Here is an 18,932-nt window from a genome sequence, read left to right as displayed (position 1 = left end):
ATATATATATATATATATAAAGTAGCGAATAATAATGTTGAATATTCTTCTTCAAAGCGCAGAAAGAGCTATATGGTCACATGACAAATTTCCCGGAAGTCTCCTGAACGTAAAGCAGTATAAATATTTTAGCCAGGTAGTGTCGTCTTATTACTTCTTACCGTCTTGCATTTTCCGCATATTGAAGCGGGACACGCCTCGTTTTCTTTAGCATCGACAATGGTGAACTCATGACTGGACTGGAGTGTGAGGCTTTCTTGGAGGTTGTTTTTAATGTTTGTAGTTTGTTGCTATTAGCAACATACGAGCCAACGGAAACAGTAGTGTGCACGCACCACTTATTCTCGGGTTATTTTTTACGCATCTAATAAATTGCGTCACATATCAGATTATATTCATGACTTAATAGTTTTAAAGACAATTACGCAAATGTGTGATGACGTCATTTTGTTAGGGTTTTGTCTGAATTACTTGCCCACATTTGTTTGTTCAATAAAGATTATTTAAAAAAAAAATACTTGTCCACATTTAAAATGTGCGTTCGACGAGAGCGTTAGGCTGCATTGTCTTCATTGTAAGCGCCCTGTAGTGTATATGTTCAAAGCGAGTAGGAAGGAGAAAAACTCAACTAGTGCTATCCCCTTCTCTCCAAATTACTAGAAATCATGATAATACACATAAACATATAATATATATATAAATAAAATCAATGACCAAAATTGAACATCTTTATTTCTAAAATAGGGCAATACAAAGGACAAAAGGTATGACCATATAAACGATTATCCCTTTTGAAAAACTTGAGATGTTAAGGCATGCAGAGCCTGACTCTCAATTTTGTGCATCTTAAGGTTAATAGGTCCCATGAAATGGCTTGTGTCCTGGATAGTTATTGCATAAATGTGTATGATAAGCTTTTCAGTCCCTTTCGTCTTTATAATGGCTCGTTTTATTCCAAAACTAGTAAAAATCCATTAAAAAAACGCCATGAGTACACTTCGGGGTGATCCAGCCAGCCCTATGCTCGTCACACTTAATGAAAACATGTCCCTTTTAATATGTCTTAACCAACATCCACTCAAATTCGGAACATGTCTAGTCATAATATGAAAACAAAACTAACACACTTCATGGAACCTTTGCACATTAACATCAAGCGAATCATTACAGCAACATATTAGGAGGCCCACAACTTGTTCACACACTGTCCAGATAATAAATTAATACTGAAGGTCAATATTGTTTCTCACTTATATATTTACCTAACGAGTAAGAAAGCCATCATCAACCTCAAAATGTACATGGACTAATATATAACAGCACACGTCTAACAGAGAGCAAACATCCTACATCATCTGCTACATTCAGAGTCAGGGAATGTGTGGACTATCATCCTAGTGACTGATGCTCGGGGAGAAATGTCATACTAGAAGAGTGAGTTGTGAGCTTGGTCTAAAATGAATGAAAGGCATAACCTCAAACGCGAAAGAAAGGCACCCAATGGTGTTCAGTGAGAATCCAGTCTACAGCAGCGGTGGACGGAGGGGTTGTAAAGGGATTGGCGGGGGGCTGAAAAGATTCCAACTTTGCACGACTGTCTCGACCAGCTTTCTTTGGTAGTTTGAACAGACGAAGGCCCGATGGTTTAAAATGCTGGTTTGGTATATGTCTTCTAGCTCACAACACAGCAGATGTTTCACTCGTCACCATTTTAAATAACGGTATAGTGGCAACATCTCCATGACAAAACATAGTTCCAGTTGATTGTCAACCGCTTCTTGAATCTTTTCCCCAAAAGAGGGAAATCTAGAGCTCAATAAATTATATTTCTGGGACTTTTACAGACATGGCTCTATCCACTTATGTGAAAAAGGTTTAAGACTATTTGGTAAATGATCGTATATCACATTAAAATAAAAAAGCATTTTCAATAGAATCAAGTATTAGAGGCAAGTTATTTTCTGTTAGCCCTTGGACTGAAATTGCTGAACAACAGTAGGATAGGAAGACTGTTCTACAGGCAGGCTGTAGAAGTAGAGTACAGTCAGTCAAACGAAGCCAAATCATTTCGGCTTGCTTTTGTCCGCATTCCAAGAAATTAAAACCTGCTCCGTGTGCTGACATTCAGTAACTAGGCTTGAAAGTCCAGCCTGTTAGTAATGCTCCTGAGGTGAAACGGGGCAAAGCTATTGGGTGATGCAGTTTTCGCCCATGTCTTGTGCGTAGCGATCCAGTATTAGGTTACGCAACTCCTCCACATCACGACGAAGCTGTTGTGCTTCCAGCAGCTTCTTGTGTAGCACCTCTGGACTTAGCCAATCCTCATCATGCTCCGCCATTGCTACGGGTGCCATAAAGACAAATAGAACATGAAAATGCTTGTCACAGAAATTAGCAAGAAAGGCTTTATTCAAGCTTACGTGTGAGTCCGAGCAGCAGTGAGAGGTTGGGGTCTTGTCCCTGAGCCCTTTGGGTCAAAATGCTGCACAGGGAGCGCAAGTCACAGAGGCAAGAAGAAAGCTCCTTGTGGAGCCTCTGTGTCAGGCGGGCCCCAGTCGCCTGCAGACTTGAGGAGGCCTCGTTGGTGCTCTTCTGCTCTGACTCACCAATCTGCTCCTGCAGGGTCAGGTTCTGCTCCATCAGTTCCTGGTTTTGGGAAGAGAGCTGGAAGAAAGCGGTTGGAATCAGCTTTGGCCTAACAAATGCATTTTCTGCAATCGAAGCAACCAATAGATTATTCAGAATGCAGCTATCTAGAACCTCTTTCATGGCCATGTGGAGCTCATCCATGTTTTGCTCTTTGGCCAACACATCCTCTCTCAGAGCTTGGGAAGCGTTCTCTTCCTGGGATATCTGCACCTCCAAAGCCTGCAGAGGAAAACAAGAATAAGAAGTTAAGAGACAACATTAACTTAAAGTCATTTTCAAGGAACACAAGTGGTCAATTACTGTACCTGAATCTGGGAACGAAGTTGCTCCATCATCCTATGTTGTTTCTCAATAACCTGGCAAGAAAAAAAAAGGTGTCAATGATAATGTCATATGCCTTACAGAGTAAATATGTTTGTTTGGTTCATAAAACAGTTCTTAGAAATACAATGTAATTTCTGGTCAATACATAAAAACACAGCAGACCTTCTTGAGTTTTTGCTGCTCCTCTCTTAAACTATTATTCTCTCCTCTGAGCTTGTCGATGTCCAGAGAAGGCAGCCGGGCTCCATCTTCAAGGCCCTGTTGCACTCGCTGCTGCATACTAAGGAAGACGCATAGAACCACTGTTACTCTCTCTTTATATTTACAGCAAATAGCAGGAAATACACACCAAGTTTAACTATGGAAACGAATGAAATTGAAAAAACCTTTAAAGAAATGATTAACTATATTTTTACTTTATAAGACCAACTAAATATGACGAAATGTCCTTCCTTTTCATCTTTGGGAATTAATTTCATATATGAGCTTTTGGGGTTTACTTTGAACGTATTTAGTTCAATACCACTGTACAACACTACAGAAGCAAGGTCAAACCATCATTTATCCTCCACTTGACAAATACGCCATTAAAAAATAAAGAACTAATACTTAAACCTAATAAAAACTAAACTAAAATGAAGTCTTTTCAAAAACATAAAAACAAACTAACCCACTCTCAAAACTAAATAAAACAAATTAAAAAGTAAAAATGAAATAAAAACTACCGTATTTTCATGACCAAAAGGCACACTTAAGTCTTACATTTTCTCCAAGGTGGATGGGGCGCCTAATAATGTGGGTCGTCTTGTGTATGCACTCAGGTCCAAAATCTGTGAATGCTGTCCTGTGACTTTGTTGAGGGCTTCGCTTGACTGACTAATGTTGTGCGCCGACACGCTGCTTATATTGTGGAAAGGCTGGTTGCTTTACTAAGACTGGCAGGTAGCACCGGGCGAGTTACGCCACAATTTGTGAATGGATTGTGTCTGCCTGCACTGTTGTTTGAGCCGAGCTTTTGCAAAAGCCGGCATCATTTCTGAGGAGCCACACGGCGACGAGACTGACTCCGACAATGATGCGAGGGAACCTGGGCTGTTTGATGGAGAACTTTTTGTGGATGAGCATTGATTAAAAAAAAATAACGAGTACATTGTAAACAATAAACTACAACCGAACTCAGTTTTGCTCCTGCTGCCTTTTTTAAAAAATTATGCTGGACTGCATGAATGCTAGCGTATTTTTAAGCTGGCGTACGTTTTATCGTGCCAGCATCCAATAATACAATGCACCTTGTGTATGTGTTAAATACAGAAATAGCACCCGTAACTGACACTTCGCCTTTTAATACAGTCCGTAGTATGGTTGTGAAAATGCGGTGTAATGAAAAATCCAAAACTATACTAACCCAGATATATACCGTATCTACTTTGCTTTGTCTGTGTGTGCGCATACTCAGTAATGGTGGTCAGCAGATCCCTCTCCCTTCGTTTCTGCTCCTCCAGCTGTGTGTCCTTTTCTTCAAGTTGTGAGCGTGTTGTCTCTAAGGAGGCCTCCAGTTCTTTTACTTTCTCTTGAAGCCGAGCTGCCTGCTGCTCGGCCTCCTGAAGCTAAGACACAAACATATTTCGTAGCCAAGAAAGATCAGGACAATGCGTGTTCCTTTCAGGTCAAACCTCAACTGTGCTCACCACTTTGTTCTGGCTCTGGTAGTCCTCTATGGTTGGCAGGTCGGCCAGATAGCGTTCCAGAGTCTCGATGCGCTGCTGATTCTCTCGTTTTAACTCCGACTCCTTCTGACACTTCTTTTTCAGGTTGCTGATATGCTTGTCTCGACACTTAATCTGCAAAAACAGGCCACAATAATTAGTTTAAGAGTAAGAAGCAGGGTGAAGACAACATGAAAGCCACTGTTGCGATAAAAGCTCTCGTGTGTAAAATCTCCGTCACCTTTCATCAAACTTCCTCAATTATGTCAAGTGACGAGTGCACTCTGGCTTATTGGCAAAATACAAGTTTTTTTTTTTTTTAACACATTTAAAACTTATACAAATAGCCGGAGTGTAGTTGCTGTTTTCAATTGAAATATTATTTTTGGTGCTTTACTTGAGTCGTATGAACTGATGCATGTTCCTTTTGTTTTCATAAACTTTACTATCTTGCAAAACACACATTAAGGAGGCAAAGGGAGTTAACACCCACCCTGTCTTCCTGTTTCTTCATCTCCTCTGTATGCTTCTCGCATGTCTCCTTCAGGCTGTCAGTCAGTCGGCGCGTCTCAGCCTCCACTGCACCCAGCCTGCGCTCAGCCTCCGCCTTCTCGATGGCAGCGCAGTCTGTGCGCTCAGCAAATTGTGCCCTCAGGAACGCGTTCTCCCTCTGAGCTTCCTGCAATATTGTCATGTGAGTCACCATGAGGTCTGGAAGCGAAGCATGTGAAAACAAGGATGGCAACGCAGGGCTTGCAGTGAGGTTTTGCAAGAGTTACTCACCTGCAGCCGAAGCAAACACACATCACCGAAGGGAGCGCCTCGGCCCAAGAAGGCTCCGTGGACATGCAGCTCACTTTCCCTCAGACGCTGCTCCAACTGAGTCATATGCTGCCTTTGTCTACACAAAGATCGTCGCATTACAAAATGCATTTGCTATAATCTGGGAGACATAAATTTGAACTTGAACAACTGTCCCACTTTTACACATTCATATTTTGATTGATCTGAAGAAATAAAGAGGAGTAAATAGCTATGTTGCAGGATCCTTTTACCTAAAAAGCGGCAATGTGATGGTAAGGTTAAACAAACATGAGGAGTAAAATGAGTGGAAACACTTGCCGCTCTATTATAAGCTCCTTCTCCTTCAGCAGACCTTCACTGGCTTTCACCAGAGCGTCCCACTTGCCAGACTCCGGGTGCACGGCTGTTGGGTACAAGGACGGGTACTGGCCCACCCCGGCGCTCAACTGGGGTAGAGAGACACGGACGGGACAATCAGATTGACACCATATACTATGTCACACTCGCATAATATGGTCTGCAGCAAGAAGATCAAGCCAATACATTTTTGTTTTCAACACTTCATAAAAATTGTATGAAAACAAGTGTAAATACACGTTTGATAACTACTACAAGATTTTAAAAAAAGAACACATTTTAAGAATAAAACCCTATGAAAGACGACGGAAACAATGAATTCCCCAAATCCATGTGCAATGTGTGCCATGCTTTTCCCCGGACAAAAACAATAACATCATTACAGCATATGCACTCAACATTCTAAAGAGACACTCTAAAAAGAGATTTCTTCAATCAGCGCACTAATTCTAGTGTGTTCAATTTGTCTGATAGCCTCATTTTAAATAGGCCAATGTGTCTATATGCCCCCAGTCTTTGTATAGTCCAGCTCAACATGATTTTTCCAATAACGATCTCTGTGTCCGTCCACATTTCATGTTCCAAAAACAAGGGTGTGTTCCATTGGACAACTGCGATGACCCTTTATCATTGAGTCATTTCATGGAAACCACAATAACCTTTGTTTGGACATGTATGAAGCCTTGTATTTGTAAGCGGACCGTCTAATCTTGATTCAAAAACATACCTGCATTTGTTCCACTTGCATGCGTAGGCTATCCATCTGTTGCTTTTGTTGTTGTTGCTGCTGCTGCTGCGGCCAGCCAAGTATTTCGCCACAACGGTCCTGGCGTACTGGATCGTACGCTTTGGTTCCCGCATGTTCCCTCAACAGAGCCTGTGTCTGCAGGCTAAGTGGGCTCGCATAAACACCGGCAGGCTGGCTGGACCTGGGATTGGAAGGGTCGTTGGCGATGGAAACTCCGGGAAGGGAAACTCCAGACCTGGCCTCCGGGAGAACTTTGTAGTTTTGATCCGCGCCTCCTCTGTAAACCTCAGATGCAAAGTCTGAGTTGTCTCTAATCCCTGCAGTCTGTAATCGCAGTCTGACATCAGGACATAAGCCCCCCAACAAGGCTGACTGGTTCAGGGTAGGTTCCACGGCAGGCGTGTCAAACCTCTGGCCCTCATCCATTCGTGTGTGATCCGTGGGGAAAAGCGAGTGGTCCAGCCCATTGACCAGGCTTCGATAGCGGCTCAGGCAGTCTGGCTTTGGCCCAACACTCTCGCTTCCCATAGCGGGCTGAGCATCCAGGTTGGGTGAAGATGCTGATTTGGAGAGGCAGGACGATTTGGAGGTGGAGCCACTTGATGTTCTGGAGGTAGAGGAAGATCTGGATTCTTCCTGGACGCTTGCCTGGGGCTTAGAGGCCAGGGCTCCGGCTGTGGATGGCATGACATGTGCCGTTGGTATCGGGATCTGACTGCGAATGGGCTGGAAAGAGGGGCTGCTCCCGGAGCTGCAGAAATCTGCAACCCAATTAAAAATGGGTAAAATTAGCAACACATTATCTCACTGTTCCATTTACAGATGTACAGAAAAGGATCAGTGCAGAATGCTGAGAGCACTGCCGGCTATTTGCACTATTTTAGACACAGCAGTCAGTGTCTGTGGGTGGCCTACTTTGTCGTTGAATAATCAACCTTCTCTAACTAAAATACAGCATAGGGAAAACACCAATCTTCACCATTGGATTCTCGTCAAAATAAAAACCATGTTTAATTAATGTGGAATAAGCTTGTATTCAGCGCCAATCATGTTTACATGTGACACAATCCCAGTTTTGCAAGAACCAAGTAAGGCCTTCGATTACTCATGTACACACCCAATTGACATCCTGAACTACTCCCCAAAAACGTCTTCACATTATGCAAAGAAAATAATGCTCGACAACAGCTCAACAAACCTCAGAGACCTGTTCGCGTCTCGAAAACAGACAGTCATTCCAAGGCAACAAGCGCATTAGTTGCATTGTATCGCTGAGCCGAGCTGAGCGGCAGGACCCTTTAAATCCAAAAAGATGTTTGAGCCATGCATTTCTCAGCAACAGCGAATCACCCGAAGAAGCCAAGCTGACAGCAACGCTGAAGGGGAGGCCCTGTGCCCGAAGGAGTATTGTCTTCAAGCAGCCTGTGCCCAACACTGAGCAAACACATCGAACTAGGCAAACACAGGAAAGGTTAGGGGTATTTATAGCCCACCTCTCAAGTTACAGAGTGATCTGTGGGTGACGCTTATTTAAGCACCTTTACTCCTCCCTCCCACACCAACACATCACATGGACACATTCACAGTTGAAGCCTAATATGTGTTGTCTTGTTTAAATCACATCTTCCGTAAACTAGAGAATATTAACAATCACAACAAATGAGTGGAAAATAAAAGGAAACAAGCTGCTGAAGTTTAACTTCCAGCGTGTGCAAAACGGGCCTCCTCTTGGTTTCCTGATTCGTGAGTGACTGACAAGAACAAGTCTAAACTACTCTGTGAGATGTTTGCTCAGCACACATTCCGTCTTTTGCAAATTATATAATATAATTACAGTTACCTGTCACTGTAAAACAGATTCTTTGGCTAAACTCATAACTCACAACTTAGATGAATTTTACAGTCAATGGTTTACAATCTCATTGCCATCCACATCATAATAACAGGTTAGCAACATGGCTAGGGAGCTCATTGTTTGTTGTGCGCTCGCTCCTCAGTCATAAAATGGAAGGCATACATGTTCAGAATCTTGCTCAACACATTCATGTGCTGCTGTGCACCCACGAGTGTTTAATCAGCATAACACCTCGTGCGCACGCATGTTTCCAACCTCATGCTACCCCAAAAAAAAGTCCGTCCGTGTTGATCGCGATAGCAGACCTTGATACATGGGAACGTAAATGGCCGTTTGGCCCGACCACCATTTAGCAGTAATACAGTTTGACATATTTGTTTTTACTGGATGTTGAAGAGTTGGATATACAATTACAGAGAGCACTGTGGCAAGATGACTTCCTATTTCTTTTTACTTGTAATGCTTGTCGCTCTTAGTTTTGCACTTATATGCAGTAAGTGAATTTTACACATTTTTATTTCTATGCATGTGGCAAGTTGCAACTTGTTGAGTTCAAACAAATGCCTGATGTTCAAAATTAGTTTTTATTATTCATAGAGCTATTATCAACATATTTTACACTATAAAACGAACATAAGAAAAAAATCTGAATTGCTTTGATGAGTAACCAATTACTTTTACAATGCAGTAACTGAGTAAGTAACCCAATTACATTTTGAAAGAAGTCATTTGTAACTGAAACTACTAACTTTTTTAAAGGAACATACCCAACACTGGTTCTGACATTGACAGCTCTGAACAACAACATGTTCAGAGACACACTTGAAGCTCAAGCAAACCTGTGCTGACATGTTTCAATTACTTGGAAGAGTTTAATGAGGCGCTGTATCAACCCTTGCTTCAAACATGCTTCACTCTAACTGGGAATGCTTATGTTTTATGAAGCTGCAGTTAAAGAGGCTGACTTCAGGAGAACAAGCTTTAAATCGTTCATAATCATTGATTAAAACTGTCTTTAACACACCACAAAAGGGTTTCCCTGGATGAACCTAAAATGAACTATAACCTTCACTAGTGAACTTCACTTAATTCGACCTTCTCTAAACTTCAGAATGAAATTTCCAACTGTTCAACGTTGGGAACTTTGTACTTTAACGCGGAGCAAAATTCAAAACAGGTGTTTGAGCAATGAAGCAACTAATACATTGCCTGGTAAAATTAGAACTGATATTTAAACAGTCTCCATCGTCATGCTGTTTACATTCTGAAATCATGAGACCAGACGAATGCAAGGCTTCAAACAGGATGTTCACAGAGGGAAGTGGCCACTGAGCCTCGAGTATCAGAGTCTCATCAGCAGGTTGCAACACAGACACAGAGATGCCAGAAGAGTTATTGAAAAAATAAAATAAAATAAGCACACATTAAAAAACAACTTTTACTTGACCAAACCAGTAACTGAATCAGTTTCAATATCAATCCCTAGTGTGATATTGCTTAATTGTTGTTTAATGTTTTTTTAATCGCTACACAATACCAAGTAAACAACAATAATTGGTTAATAAACAGGAACCAGGAAAAATTTGTTTTGTTTGTTCAAAATTTTCTGATTATTTGAATCAAAATAATTAACAGAATAATCAATTCTAAAATGGATCCCGCCAAAATCCTTCAAAAATGCCGATGAACATTCAATACGCATTTTCCACAGAAGGGAAAATGAAGGGGGAAATCTGAACGCCCTCTATCGAAAAAATTATTTTAAAATATTGGAAAATATATTTATTTTTATTTTGGGGAAAAAAATTGGATATAAACAAATGTGCGGGTGCTGAACCGTGAATATGTGGGGCTCAACTGTAGTCCTATTTAATGTAATGTTTGATTTAAATGTGTGTGCGGGTAGACATGCATGCACACTCAAGGCAATGTTTCATTGCCGTCAGGCTCCCATTAAAAGGGTATATGTGATCTGCCTATTCGAATCCACATTTGGAATAGGTCTGACTGAGATCGGAGGACTTATAATTCCATGTTATTTTTTTCCCTCTTGAGCTGCTATGACCCATATCTGAAGTGTGCCATGTGGGATCAGAAAAAAGGGAACATTGGAATTGCATCATTTGAACCATAGGATTATAAATCCAGTCATAAATAGGAATTAATCATATACTCGTCCTGGGAGCCTACAAAGCTAAATCCTGTAACACATCATCACTCCCATTTTACCTTTAGTTATGAATTAATTTACACATACATAGTTGTGACTGCAGGTAGCAGAAGGGAAGGTAAATCCAGGAAGTGGTCTGACCTCATGGTGAAATGGGTACAATTGCAAAACACACATCCGCACAGGAAACAAGAAGCAAATGTTACCTTCTGTGCTGTCAGACGCTGATGTGCCAAGGCCAGTGTCCCCACTGGCTGATGTTTCAGGCCGGAGGCCCAGGCGATTCTGGAATTTCTCGGACAAGGTTGGCGTTTGCCACGCCATGTCAGCAAACCTCGCTGTATGCATATTTAGGAAACAGGACAAAACCATTACAACATCTATCCATTGTCCCAACTTGTTAACCAGTAGTTCTCAAGATGCTGTTTTTTGTTGTTTTTGTCATATGGTCCATGTGGACCCGTTGTCAATTGTTTTCAGTGTTTTAGCCTTGACATTGTCGAGGGAGAGGGGTCTGTGCTTGATGGTAGCACCAATCAAAATTCTGATTTTGATGGGAGGAAAGTAGGTGCTATTTTTCTGTCGCAACCTGACAGCTATGGGACACCAGTGTATTTTGCGCCTGTGGTGAGCAGCATTATTCACAGCCCCATTTTGTTTAGAGGAGATGTTGTCGGCACTGTTGGACAGTCTGCGTTGGCTGGATGGATGGTTGGTGGAGCTGAGGATGAGGAGAGAGGAGTATCGGCGCGAAGCGCGGACGTGTATTTGGAACTGAGCGTCGGTGCTTGAAATTGCAGCGGCTCAAGGTGGGACAGGAGAATTTAATCAATCTCTGTATTTGTCAATGGACACTACAGCTTCTTGTTTACTTTCAAACGTAGCTTGTAGCAGACATGTTATTTTACATTCAACGTTCTGGAAAGCCCTTTCTTACAGCTACAGTTGTTGTGAAAGGGGTATATATATAAAAATGTTGAATCCTTTTGCAAGCAGCTCGTTCATTGTGACTTATCGTGGTTTTCAACAATATCGAATATATTCTCTGCCTCTTTTTTGAGGAACAATTTGGCCTTTTAAACCACAATATTTTAATGATGATCGTTATGTTAGTGCATGGAGAGCCAAGTATTTTTCTTAGGTGATAGTAAAGTTGGGACAACCATTGCATTAGAGCACAGGTGTCAAACTCATAACCTGGTGGCCAGGTCTGGCCTACCACATAATTTTATGTGGCCTGCGAAAGCAGCTCAAATATGTCAACTTCCATGATCCTTTCTAAAATGTCTACCAAAATGTTTAATTCTCATATGTAATAAATAAGAGATATATTCTAAACATTTTTGTTACCAAACCCCTCATGATAGTAACTTAAACAATAGGTGAATCAACAGTTATTCTTGACTTCTTTATATGGTTTCAGTCATAACGGTCCTCCTAGTGAAACGGTAACTAAAATGTGGCCCGCGCCAAAAAGGAGTTTGACACGCCTGCATTAGAGCATGTGGCTTAATTATTTACAGGAGAGAGAAAGACGATGTAATTATAAAAAGTGGCAAACCTACCAGCTGGTTTGGATGCAGAGTATCTCTGTGAGGTTGTCATTCCATACACGGCGTCACCTGAAAGAATTGTGTTTTGAAACGGAATAAAGAAACAATAGACCAAGTAGAGCCTCAATAAAAGATGTTCATGTATTATCCAAGGACATCGAGACAAAATCCATGCTCAGCAGTATCCAACACTGTCATCATCAAATGAACTCCACATCTGCTTGGGCTCTCAACTTGACCCGATGGCTCCGCTCCGAGGGACAGCAACGAAAATGACAACACGAACACGATGTACCGTTACACAATCGGTTTCCAAAACACGGACGCCCCCAGAGACATCAAGGGACGCACGTAATAATGTCTCCCGTGCCTAATGAACAGACGATGTCGGCAATCTCATTCCATTACTCTAATCGTCTTTACTCGAGTCTAGCTAGTTAATTCATAATCCAAACGCGCGCCTACCTCAAACAAAAGCAAACTACAGGCAGGCTAACCACAACCACACTTATTATACCTTACTAACCATTTAAATCATTCTTACAACGAAGAGGGCTAGCCGAGTGAAATTTACACAAGAGTAGCAAATGCGTGTTGCTTGAATCCGACAACGTAACAATTATATCCCAATAACTCACAAGTAACTGCGATGCCCTGCGACGCGACCCATTTAATCTTGTTAATCCGTGACAAATCTGTTTCCGTCCAACATGCTATAGCTAACATGCTACAGCTAACAGCACAACCAACGCTCGTCCAACTGCTTCTCCCGTTTGTTAACATCGCCGCGAGAATGTTTGCTATTATCGTAGACAAGTTGGCTCGTATGGAGATGGCCTCCTTACCTTTCGCTCCTCATCGATGTAAATAGTTACAAATCTCAGTGTGAGCTCGACAACTGAATCTCAAACAACCGCTGCGACGGCAGTTGTTCCAACACTGAGCCCAACTGCGGCGCGCTGAAGGCACACAAGGCAAACGAGGCAACTAAGCGCGCTTGTTCATTGTGACGGCGTCGCCCCTCGACATAACCTGTTCAGGTTACTGTCCCACAACGACAAACGAATTGGTCGTCTCACGGGTGTATTGGTTCAAATTCAATTTAAAACCACAGACATAAGTATTTTGAAGTCGCTACTAACATTCCACCGTTCCTCGAAGAAGTGTGCTGGCGTGAGCAGTTCAACAAACACGGCTACAAACCCTAATCGAACCAACCCTACTACTTTGGGAATAAAGACCCCAAATTGTAAACATTCAAATAATAATAATAATAATAATAATAATAATAATAATAATAATATAACGAGCTTGTGCTTGTGTCTAGCGCCTGAAATAGGCAGCATTTTCACAGCCCCGCTTTCGTCAGTGGTCGGTGCTGATGGACAGTCTGCGGCTGGATGGATGCATGACTTGAGGAACCGACGATGAGAAGAAAGGAGCGTCAGGGCAGAGCGCCGATGCGTATGTGGAACTGGGAGTTGCGGCATGGAATTGAAGCGGATTTACATGGGACAGGAGAAGCGCGCCAATCTCTTTTTCGTTAATGGATGCTACAGCTTCTTGTTGCTTTAAAAGCTTAGCTTGTAGCAGACGTGTGCACATTGCAGCATGACGTCTTTGATCCACTGGTGAAAAGGACCGTTTGATTCGCTCCTCTTTCATCTATTACTGCTTCAAACAACAAAATGAATGGAGGAAAAGTGGTTAAGATGGCATGACTGTCTGTTTTATGTGTTATGTTGTATTATTTTGTCATTTTATGTTAAGTGTTCTTTTGATGGTGGCGCGGGCACCCGCAGCGGCTCCTCTTGTTGTCTGTTGTCTGTTTAAGAGGGAGGAAATTTCATCTGTGGTGTATGCACATACAAGGTACAGCACATTTGACAATAAAGTTGTACTTGATACTTGATAACGAACGCATAAAGGCATTTATGCGACTGATTTTGATCACACATCTTTATTAGCAATTCCAAAATCAACAAGCATGTTGTGATGCCTTTGAGAGATGTATTATTCGGTAAAATTGAAATTCACTATCTTTATAGAATATGCTTGCTTGTAGTAACAGGCAGGGGTTCCTGGGGCAAGCCGGAACAGTAGTTCTGTGTCATGTCTCAAATTAATGAAATCATTCTCACTGAACAATGTCATGTTCCTGAATGTGTTTATTTAAAGCTTTTCTGGACAAATGTGTGAACATAAACTGTAGTGTACAACAACATCAACACAATATAAAAATTGTGCTTGTATTTTTCACAAGTTACGAATTATTTAATTGTATATACAGGCCTGATTTGATATAATAAAATCCTTAATCTCTTATTTGAATTAAAACATTTTTGTCAATTTTAGACGACAATAACGTGGACCGGAAGCCTGGTTCTCAAGTAGCGGAACTTACTAAGTTGTGTTTAGGGACATAGTACACAGTGGGAGTGTGTTGCGTTTAGGGATAATGGTGTAAGGATTTGGTTTATGATGTTTTTTGATGTCGACATTTCTCGTCAGTGGACTTTCTTGTAGAGAGGGGACGGCCAGCTTGCAAACGCAGTAGTAAGTTGTCATCAAAAGTAAAGGTTGTAAATTAACCTGCCGGTGACGTTTTTTTTAGCTAATAATAGCTAACAAAATAAGCTAACACTGTTTGTTAAACGACACCCATGATCAAAATCCGGCAGCTGAAATGATCCTATATTCTGGAAGACGAACATATTCTCAATGTTTCGAATGTGGCAGATGATTTGCGGAGTGGCTCTTAGGACTGTCAGTGTTGTATTAGCTTAACCGCTAAGGCTATTGGGCAAGTAAACTCGTCTTGTTGTCGCGAGCAAGTTCCGCGGTGTTTGCCACTCCTCTCTAAAGCAAACTCTGTCGATCAGCTAACGCTGTATGTTATAATTTATGTACTGTATAGACAATGATGTGCCTTGTCCGAATGTTTACAGTTTGTTCAGTATACATTTAAGAACTATAGACCACCTGTCATCTAGGTGAGAGCTGGATCCTCCTTCCCAATTCCAAATGTTTATTTTGTGTTGAAGTCATGAATAACGTCAACATCACCCGAGATATCCTGCACAGGCAGATCCAGGTGAGTAATCGATCATTTACTAAGAAATAAAAAACGCCGAAAACCTAAGTGATCCTTGTTTTTTTTTTCAGAGAAATACTGTATATCTTAATGTGGTTGTTTTGTTGCTGTAACTGCAGGAGAAGAGAGTGTCAGGCTTTCAGAGGTCCTATCATGTGACCGACCCCTTCATCAAGAGACTTGGCCTGGAGGCTGAGCTTCAGGTCAGTCCCAGGAAGTGCTTGAGCGTGCGTCAGAATTGGGGGGTCAAATATCGCGTGTGTCAGGTTGTAGTTGTGGTTTCCCTAAGTGGGCCAGTTCTAACAATCAACCCATATGAATGTAAATACCCGGAGGTTGTAACGGTGACCCAAAAATCATAGTACAGTACATACAGTACCTTGGTTTTCACATTTGGTATAATAAGTGAACAAACAGGGAAAGATAATTCATACATCCATTTTCCAAACCGGTTGTCCTCACGAGGGTCGTGGCCGTGCTGGAGCCTATTGCAGCTGTCTTTGGGCTGCAGGCAGGGTACACTCTGAACTGGTTGCCAACCAATCGGCAGGAGAAAAAATTATACTGTACCATCAAAATCCGGGATCATTATGTTTTCTTTTTAAGAAACTGCAACATCAATATTTGTTCAATTGTCAATAACTATAGTAAAAAGTCGAGGGAGTATGTCTCCTGGCTGTTCAATGTTCAGAGTGGCGCGGTAAAGAAGGGTGTGCCACTGTCCATCAACATGTTGCATCTAACATGTAGTATATCACTGGTGTTAGGCAGAACCACAACTGCACCATCAAAGTGAGAAAATCAATGCTTTAGATTGGTCAAGAATTAGTTAAAATAACACACCCATGTTAAAAAAACTTTCCATGCATTTGATTGTTATTTTTCTTTCTAACTTTAAAAATAATCAGGGAAGGACTGTGGCATACTTGCAGAGGCCGCATAAAATCGTGTGGAGAGCCAGATCTGACCCGTGGGCCTTGAGTTTGACACGTGTGCATCAGCAGTTGAGAGTTCAAGACTGACCGTTTGAATTTGTACTGTTTGTGTTTGTGCAGGGACACACAGGCTGCGTGAACTGTTTGGAATGGAATGAACATGGAGAGTAAGCGAGAACTCTTTCTGGACTATACCAAAAACACTTCAAAGTTCAGGTTCATCAACAAATTCTTATTTTGCCTTTGTCAGTCTACTGGCCTCAGGCTCGGATGATCAACATGCGATCATCTGGGATCCATTCAGACTCAAAAAGCTTACTACTATGCACACAGGCCATGCAGCAAACATATTCTCTGTTAAGGTAAGAGTGGTGTGCTGAGCGATTCAGTCAATGGCACCTGGAGAAGTTGGTGACTCATAATGAGGAGGGTTGTCTGACTGCTCCTTTAATTTGACCTTGATATGACTCCTCTATATTTTTTTACTTCAATGACAAAAATGGTTATCTGAAGGGCAGCACAAATAATCCCATTTTATTCTCCTGTATTTGATATTGCATTGTTCAAAAGCTGCAGTAATGTGTAGAAACCCAAGCATCCAAAGAATTTAGTAATATTTCTGAGCCAATCATGTGGCACTTGTATGAATATTAATTTCATGCTTAAGTGACCAAATTACATTTGGGAGTAAATCATGCAATAATCTCCGGAGATCACCCTTTCCTTCCTCCAAGGAACCTTTTGTACATAAGGTGGCGCTGTTGGCTACTAATTAAGTGGCAGGTCAACATTTGCTCATCGAAGCTCTGGTGGCTCATATTTTGTTTGCTCCAAAGTTTACCCTACAGAAAGAGGGTAATCATAGCACATAATTACAATCCTGTGAAATAATAGGATGTCAGGTAGATATTGAAGTTGTTATTGTAATAATCTCGCCATGTATTTTAGTTATGTTTGAGTTGTGACAATACTTGGATGAGTGGTTCATTGACATTTGTTCCTGTGCAAAAGAGCAAATCTCATCTACCTGGGGAATGTGACAAATGACAAACAAAGGACTCACAGCACTTTTTAAAAATAACTCTATAATGTTAATTACACTGCTATCTAGGTATCATTTAGTCCTATAACTTCTGTGAAATGTATTTTTTGGACACTTTGTAGAACATAAATTACACACCATCCAACCCAATGCAGGTAGGCATAATTGATGATCTTTCACAGAACATGAGTCACTGTGTATGAATAAATTATTTTAGTGTAAATGCATAAAACGTAATAAAATAATAAATGCACACCTGCGCTCAATGCTTATGTGCACACTTGAGCTAATTGTAATGTGTGTTTCTCCACCCAGTTCCTCCCGCACTCAGGAGACAGAATTTTGGTAACTGGTGCTGCGGACACTAAGGTCCACGTGCATGACCTGACAGCGAAGGAAACCATCCATATGTTTTCTGATCATACCAACAGGGTCAAACGCATCGCAACCGCGCCCATGTGGCCCAACACCTTCTGGAGCGCTGCAGAGGATGGCATCATCAGGTAAGAACCCTGGGAATTATTTTGTTCCGTCGATTCAATGGCGATCCTGTGGTGATCCCCCCCCACCCCCCCACCCACAACGCCTATGCTTACTTCTCCCTTGCATGTGCAGACAGTACGATTTGCGGGAGAGCAGTAAACGCTCTGAGGTGCTGATTGACCTAACAAAGTTCTGTGGGCGCTTTGTGGAGGCCAAATGTTTGGCTGTCAATCCACGGGACAACAACTACATGGCCGTTGGGGCCAACGGTCCCTTTGTACGTCTCTATGACATTCGGATGATTCAAAACTGTAGGTGGGTTTGTGCTCGCTGCCCTAATGTGGAAACATGCATCCACCGCTTCACGTGTGAGATCATAACTTAGGTGTAAAACATTTCCAACCCCCTCCCCCCCGAAAAAAAAACAAACAAACAGAAAATCACTAAACCGATGGAAGCAATCTGCTGTGCGCACGTTCCTTGAAAATCAGAGGCCCATCCCGGACAATGCTGTGCAGTATTACGTTGCAGGTACTGAAATCTCATTGATCAATCATGGGTATAGTTCAATACAACTTGATTGTTGTGGCCATTGTGGTATAAAATCCCCGCTCTTTTGTGTGTTTCCCTCACCCTCTTCTTCAGGTCACCTGCCGGAGAAACTGATGCACTACAATAACCGCTTGAGGGTCTTGGTGGTCACTTATGTCACGTTTAGTCCAGATGGAACTGAGCTACTTGTCAACATGGGCGGGGAACAGGTAGAGATCCTCTACTTGGGACGCATTCCAAAATCAGTCCTGATAACCTGGCTTTGTTTTGTGTGCGGTTACTACTATTCTCTAGGTTTATCTGTTTGACTTGACGTGTAAACAAACACCATACACATTGCTGCTTCCAGAAACGTGCCAACCATCAACAGGTGGGTGTGTGTCATGTGCAGAGCTTAGCACATCCCCCCCCCCCAAAAAAAAAGAGAGCAAACAAATATTTTAGAAGTCTTTCTGTTTGTTTTAAAATAAAAACGTTAGAGTTCACTTTTGAACAGGAATAAACACTTCCAAACCAAGTTAGAAATTAATGAAGCATAATGTTCAGTTTGTTTTTTTTGTTAAACAACACTTTAGTTTATATTTGCACAGTTAAGCTTGGTATCATTTAGTCATTTAGTTACTGCATATCTCTATATTGGTTTATTAACTGCTACATATA

The 18,932-nt window shown here is 41.6% G+C and overlaps 3 protein-coding genes across 9 annotated transcripts in view; 1 reads left to right on the top strand and 2 right to left on the bottom strand.

The window, feature by feature from the left end:
• Positions 1–477, bottom strand: part of ubxn11 (UBX domain protein 11) — a 5,307-nt gene extending 4,830 nt beyond the window's left edge. The window contains exon 1 of one of the 2 annotated variants that reach the window (XM_019886161.1): positions 162–477. In XM_019886161.1, coding sequence (XP_019741720.1) covers positions 162–232 — 71 coding nt within the window. In that variant the 5' untranslated portion in view covers positions 233–477. The remainder of the gene's footprint in view (positions 1–161) is intronic. The other variant, XM_019886160.1, reaches the window with a different exon arrangement.
• Positions 478–714: 237 nt separating this feature from the next.
• On the bottom strand, positions 715–13,147 carry cep85 (centrosomal protein 85). Of its 3 annotated transcripts, none has more exons than XM_019886407.1 (14): positions 13,012–13,146; positions 12,179–12,235; positions 10,820–10,951; positions 6,568–7,349; positions 5,802–5,929; positions 5,463–5,580; positions 5,173–5,358; positions 4,662–4,814; positions 4,426–4,580; positions 3,136–3,253; positions 2,955–3,005; positions 2,761–2,868; positions 2,425–2,664; positions 715–2,354 (listed from the first exon to the last, which is right to left on the bottom strand). In XM_019886407.1, exons 2-14 carry the CDS (start codon positions 12,216–12,218, stop codon positions 2,187–2,189), a joined length of 2,379 nt encoding a protein of 792 aa, XP_019741966.1. In that variant the 5' UTR covers positions 12,219–12,235; positions 13,012–13,146; the 3' UTR covers positions 715–2,186. The 3 variants fall into 3 exon arrangements, with proteins under 3 accessions (XP_019741966.1, XP_019741968.1, XP_019741967.1); XM_019886408.1 differs by having other exon boundaries at positions 2,187–2,341; positions 2,421–2,664; positions 13,012–13,147; XM_019886409.1 differs by lacking the exons at positions 10,820–10,951; positions 12,179–12,235; positions 13,012–13,146 and adding an exon at positions 7,787–8,022.
• Positions 13,148–14,563: 1,416 nt separating this feature from the next.
• Positions 14,564–18,932, top strand: part of wdtc1 (WD and tetratricopeptide repeats 1) — a 9,225-nt gene continuing 4,856 nt past the window's right edge. For 2 of the 4 annotated variants that reach the window (XM_019886402.1, XM_019886400.1), the window contains exons 1-10: positions 14,564–14,722; positions 15,160–15,260; positions 15,380–15,463; positions 16,316–16,362; positions 16,446–16,557; positions 17,553–17,740; positions 17,853–18,035; positions 18,157–18,251; positions 18,366–18,481; positions 18,567–18,642. In XM_019886402.1, coding sequence (XP_019741961.1) covers positions 15,213–15,260; positions 15,380–15,463; positions 16,316–16,362; positions 16,446–16,557; positions 17,553–17,740; positions 17,853–18,035; positions 18,157–18,251; positions 18,366–18,481; positions 18,567–18,642 — 949 coding nt within the window. In that variant the 5' untranslated portion in view covers positions 14,564–14,722; positions 15,160–15,212. The remainder of the gene's footprint in view (positions 14,723–15,159; positions 15,261–15,379; positions 15,464–16,315; positions 16,363–16,445; positions 16,558–17,552; positions 17,741–17,852; positions 18,036–18,156; positions 18,252–18,365; positions 18,482–18,566; positions 18,643–18,932) is intronic. The other 2 variants (XM_019886401.1, XM_019886403.1) reach the window with 2 other exon arrangements.

The sequence above is a fragment of the Hippocampus comes genome, unplaced genomic scaffold (genome assembly GCF_001891065.2).
Source record: "Hippocampus comes isolate QL1 unplaced genomic scaffold, H_comes_QL1_v1.1 scaffold335, whole genome shotgun sequence".
Classification (NCBI taxonomy): Eukaryota; Metazoa; Chordata; class Actinopteri; order Syngnathiformes; family Syngnathidae; genus Hippocampus; species Hippocampus comes.
Note: the sequence above shows the minus strand (reverse complement) of the source record. Positions and strands in the feature narration are given on the sequence as shown.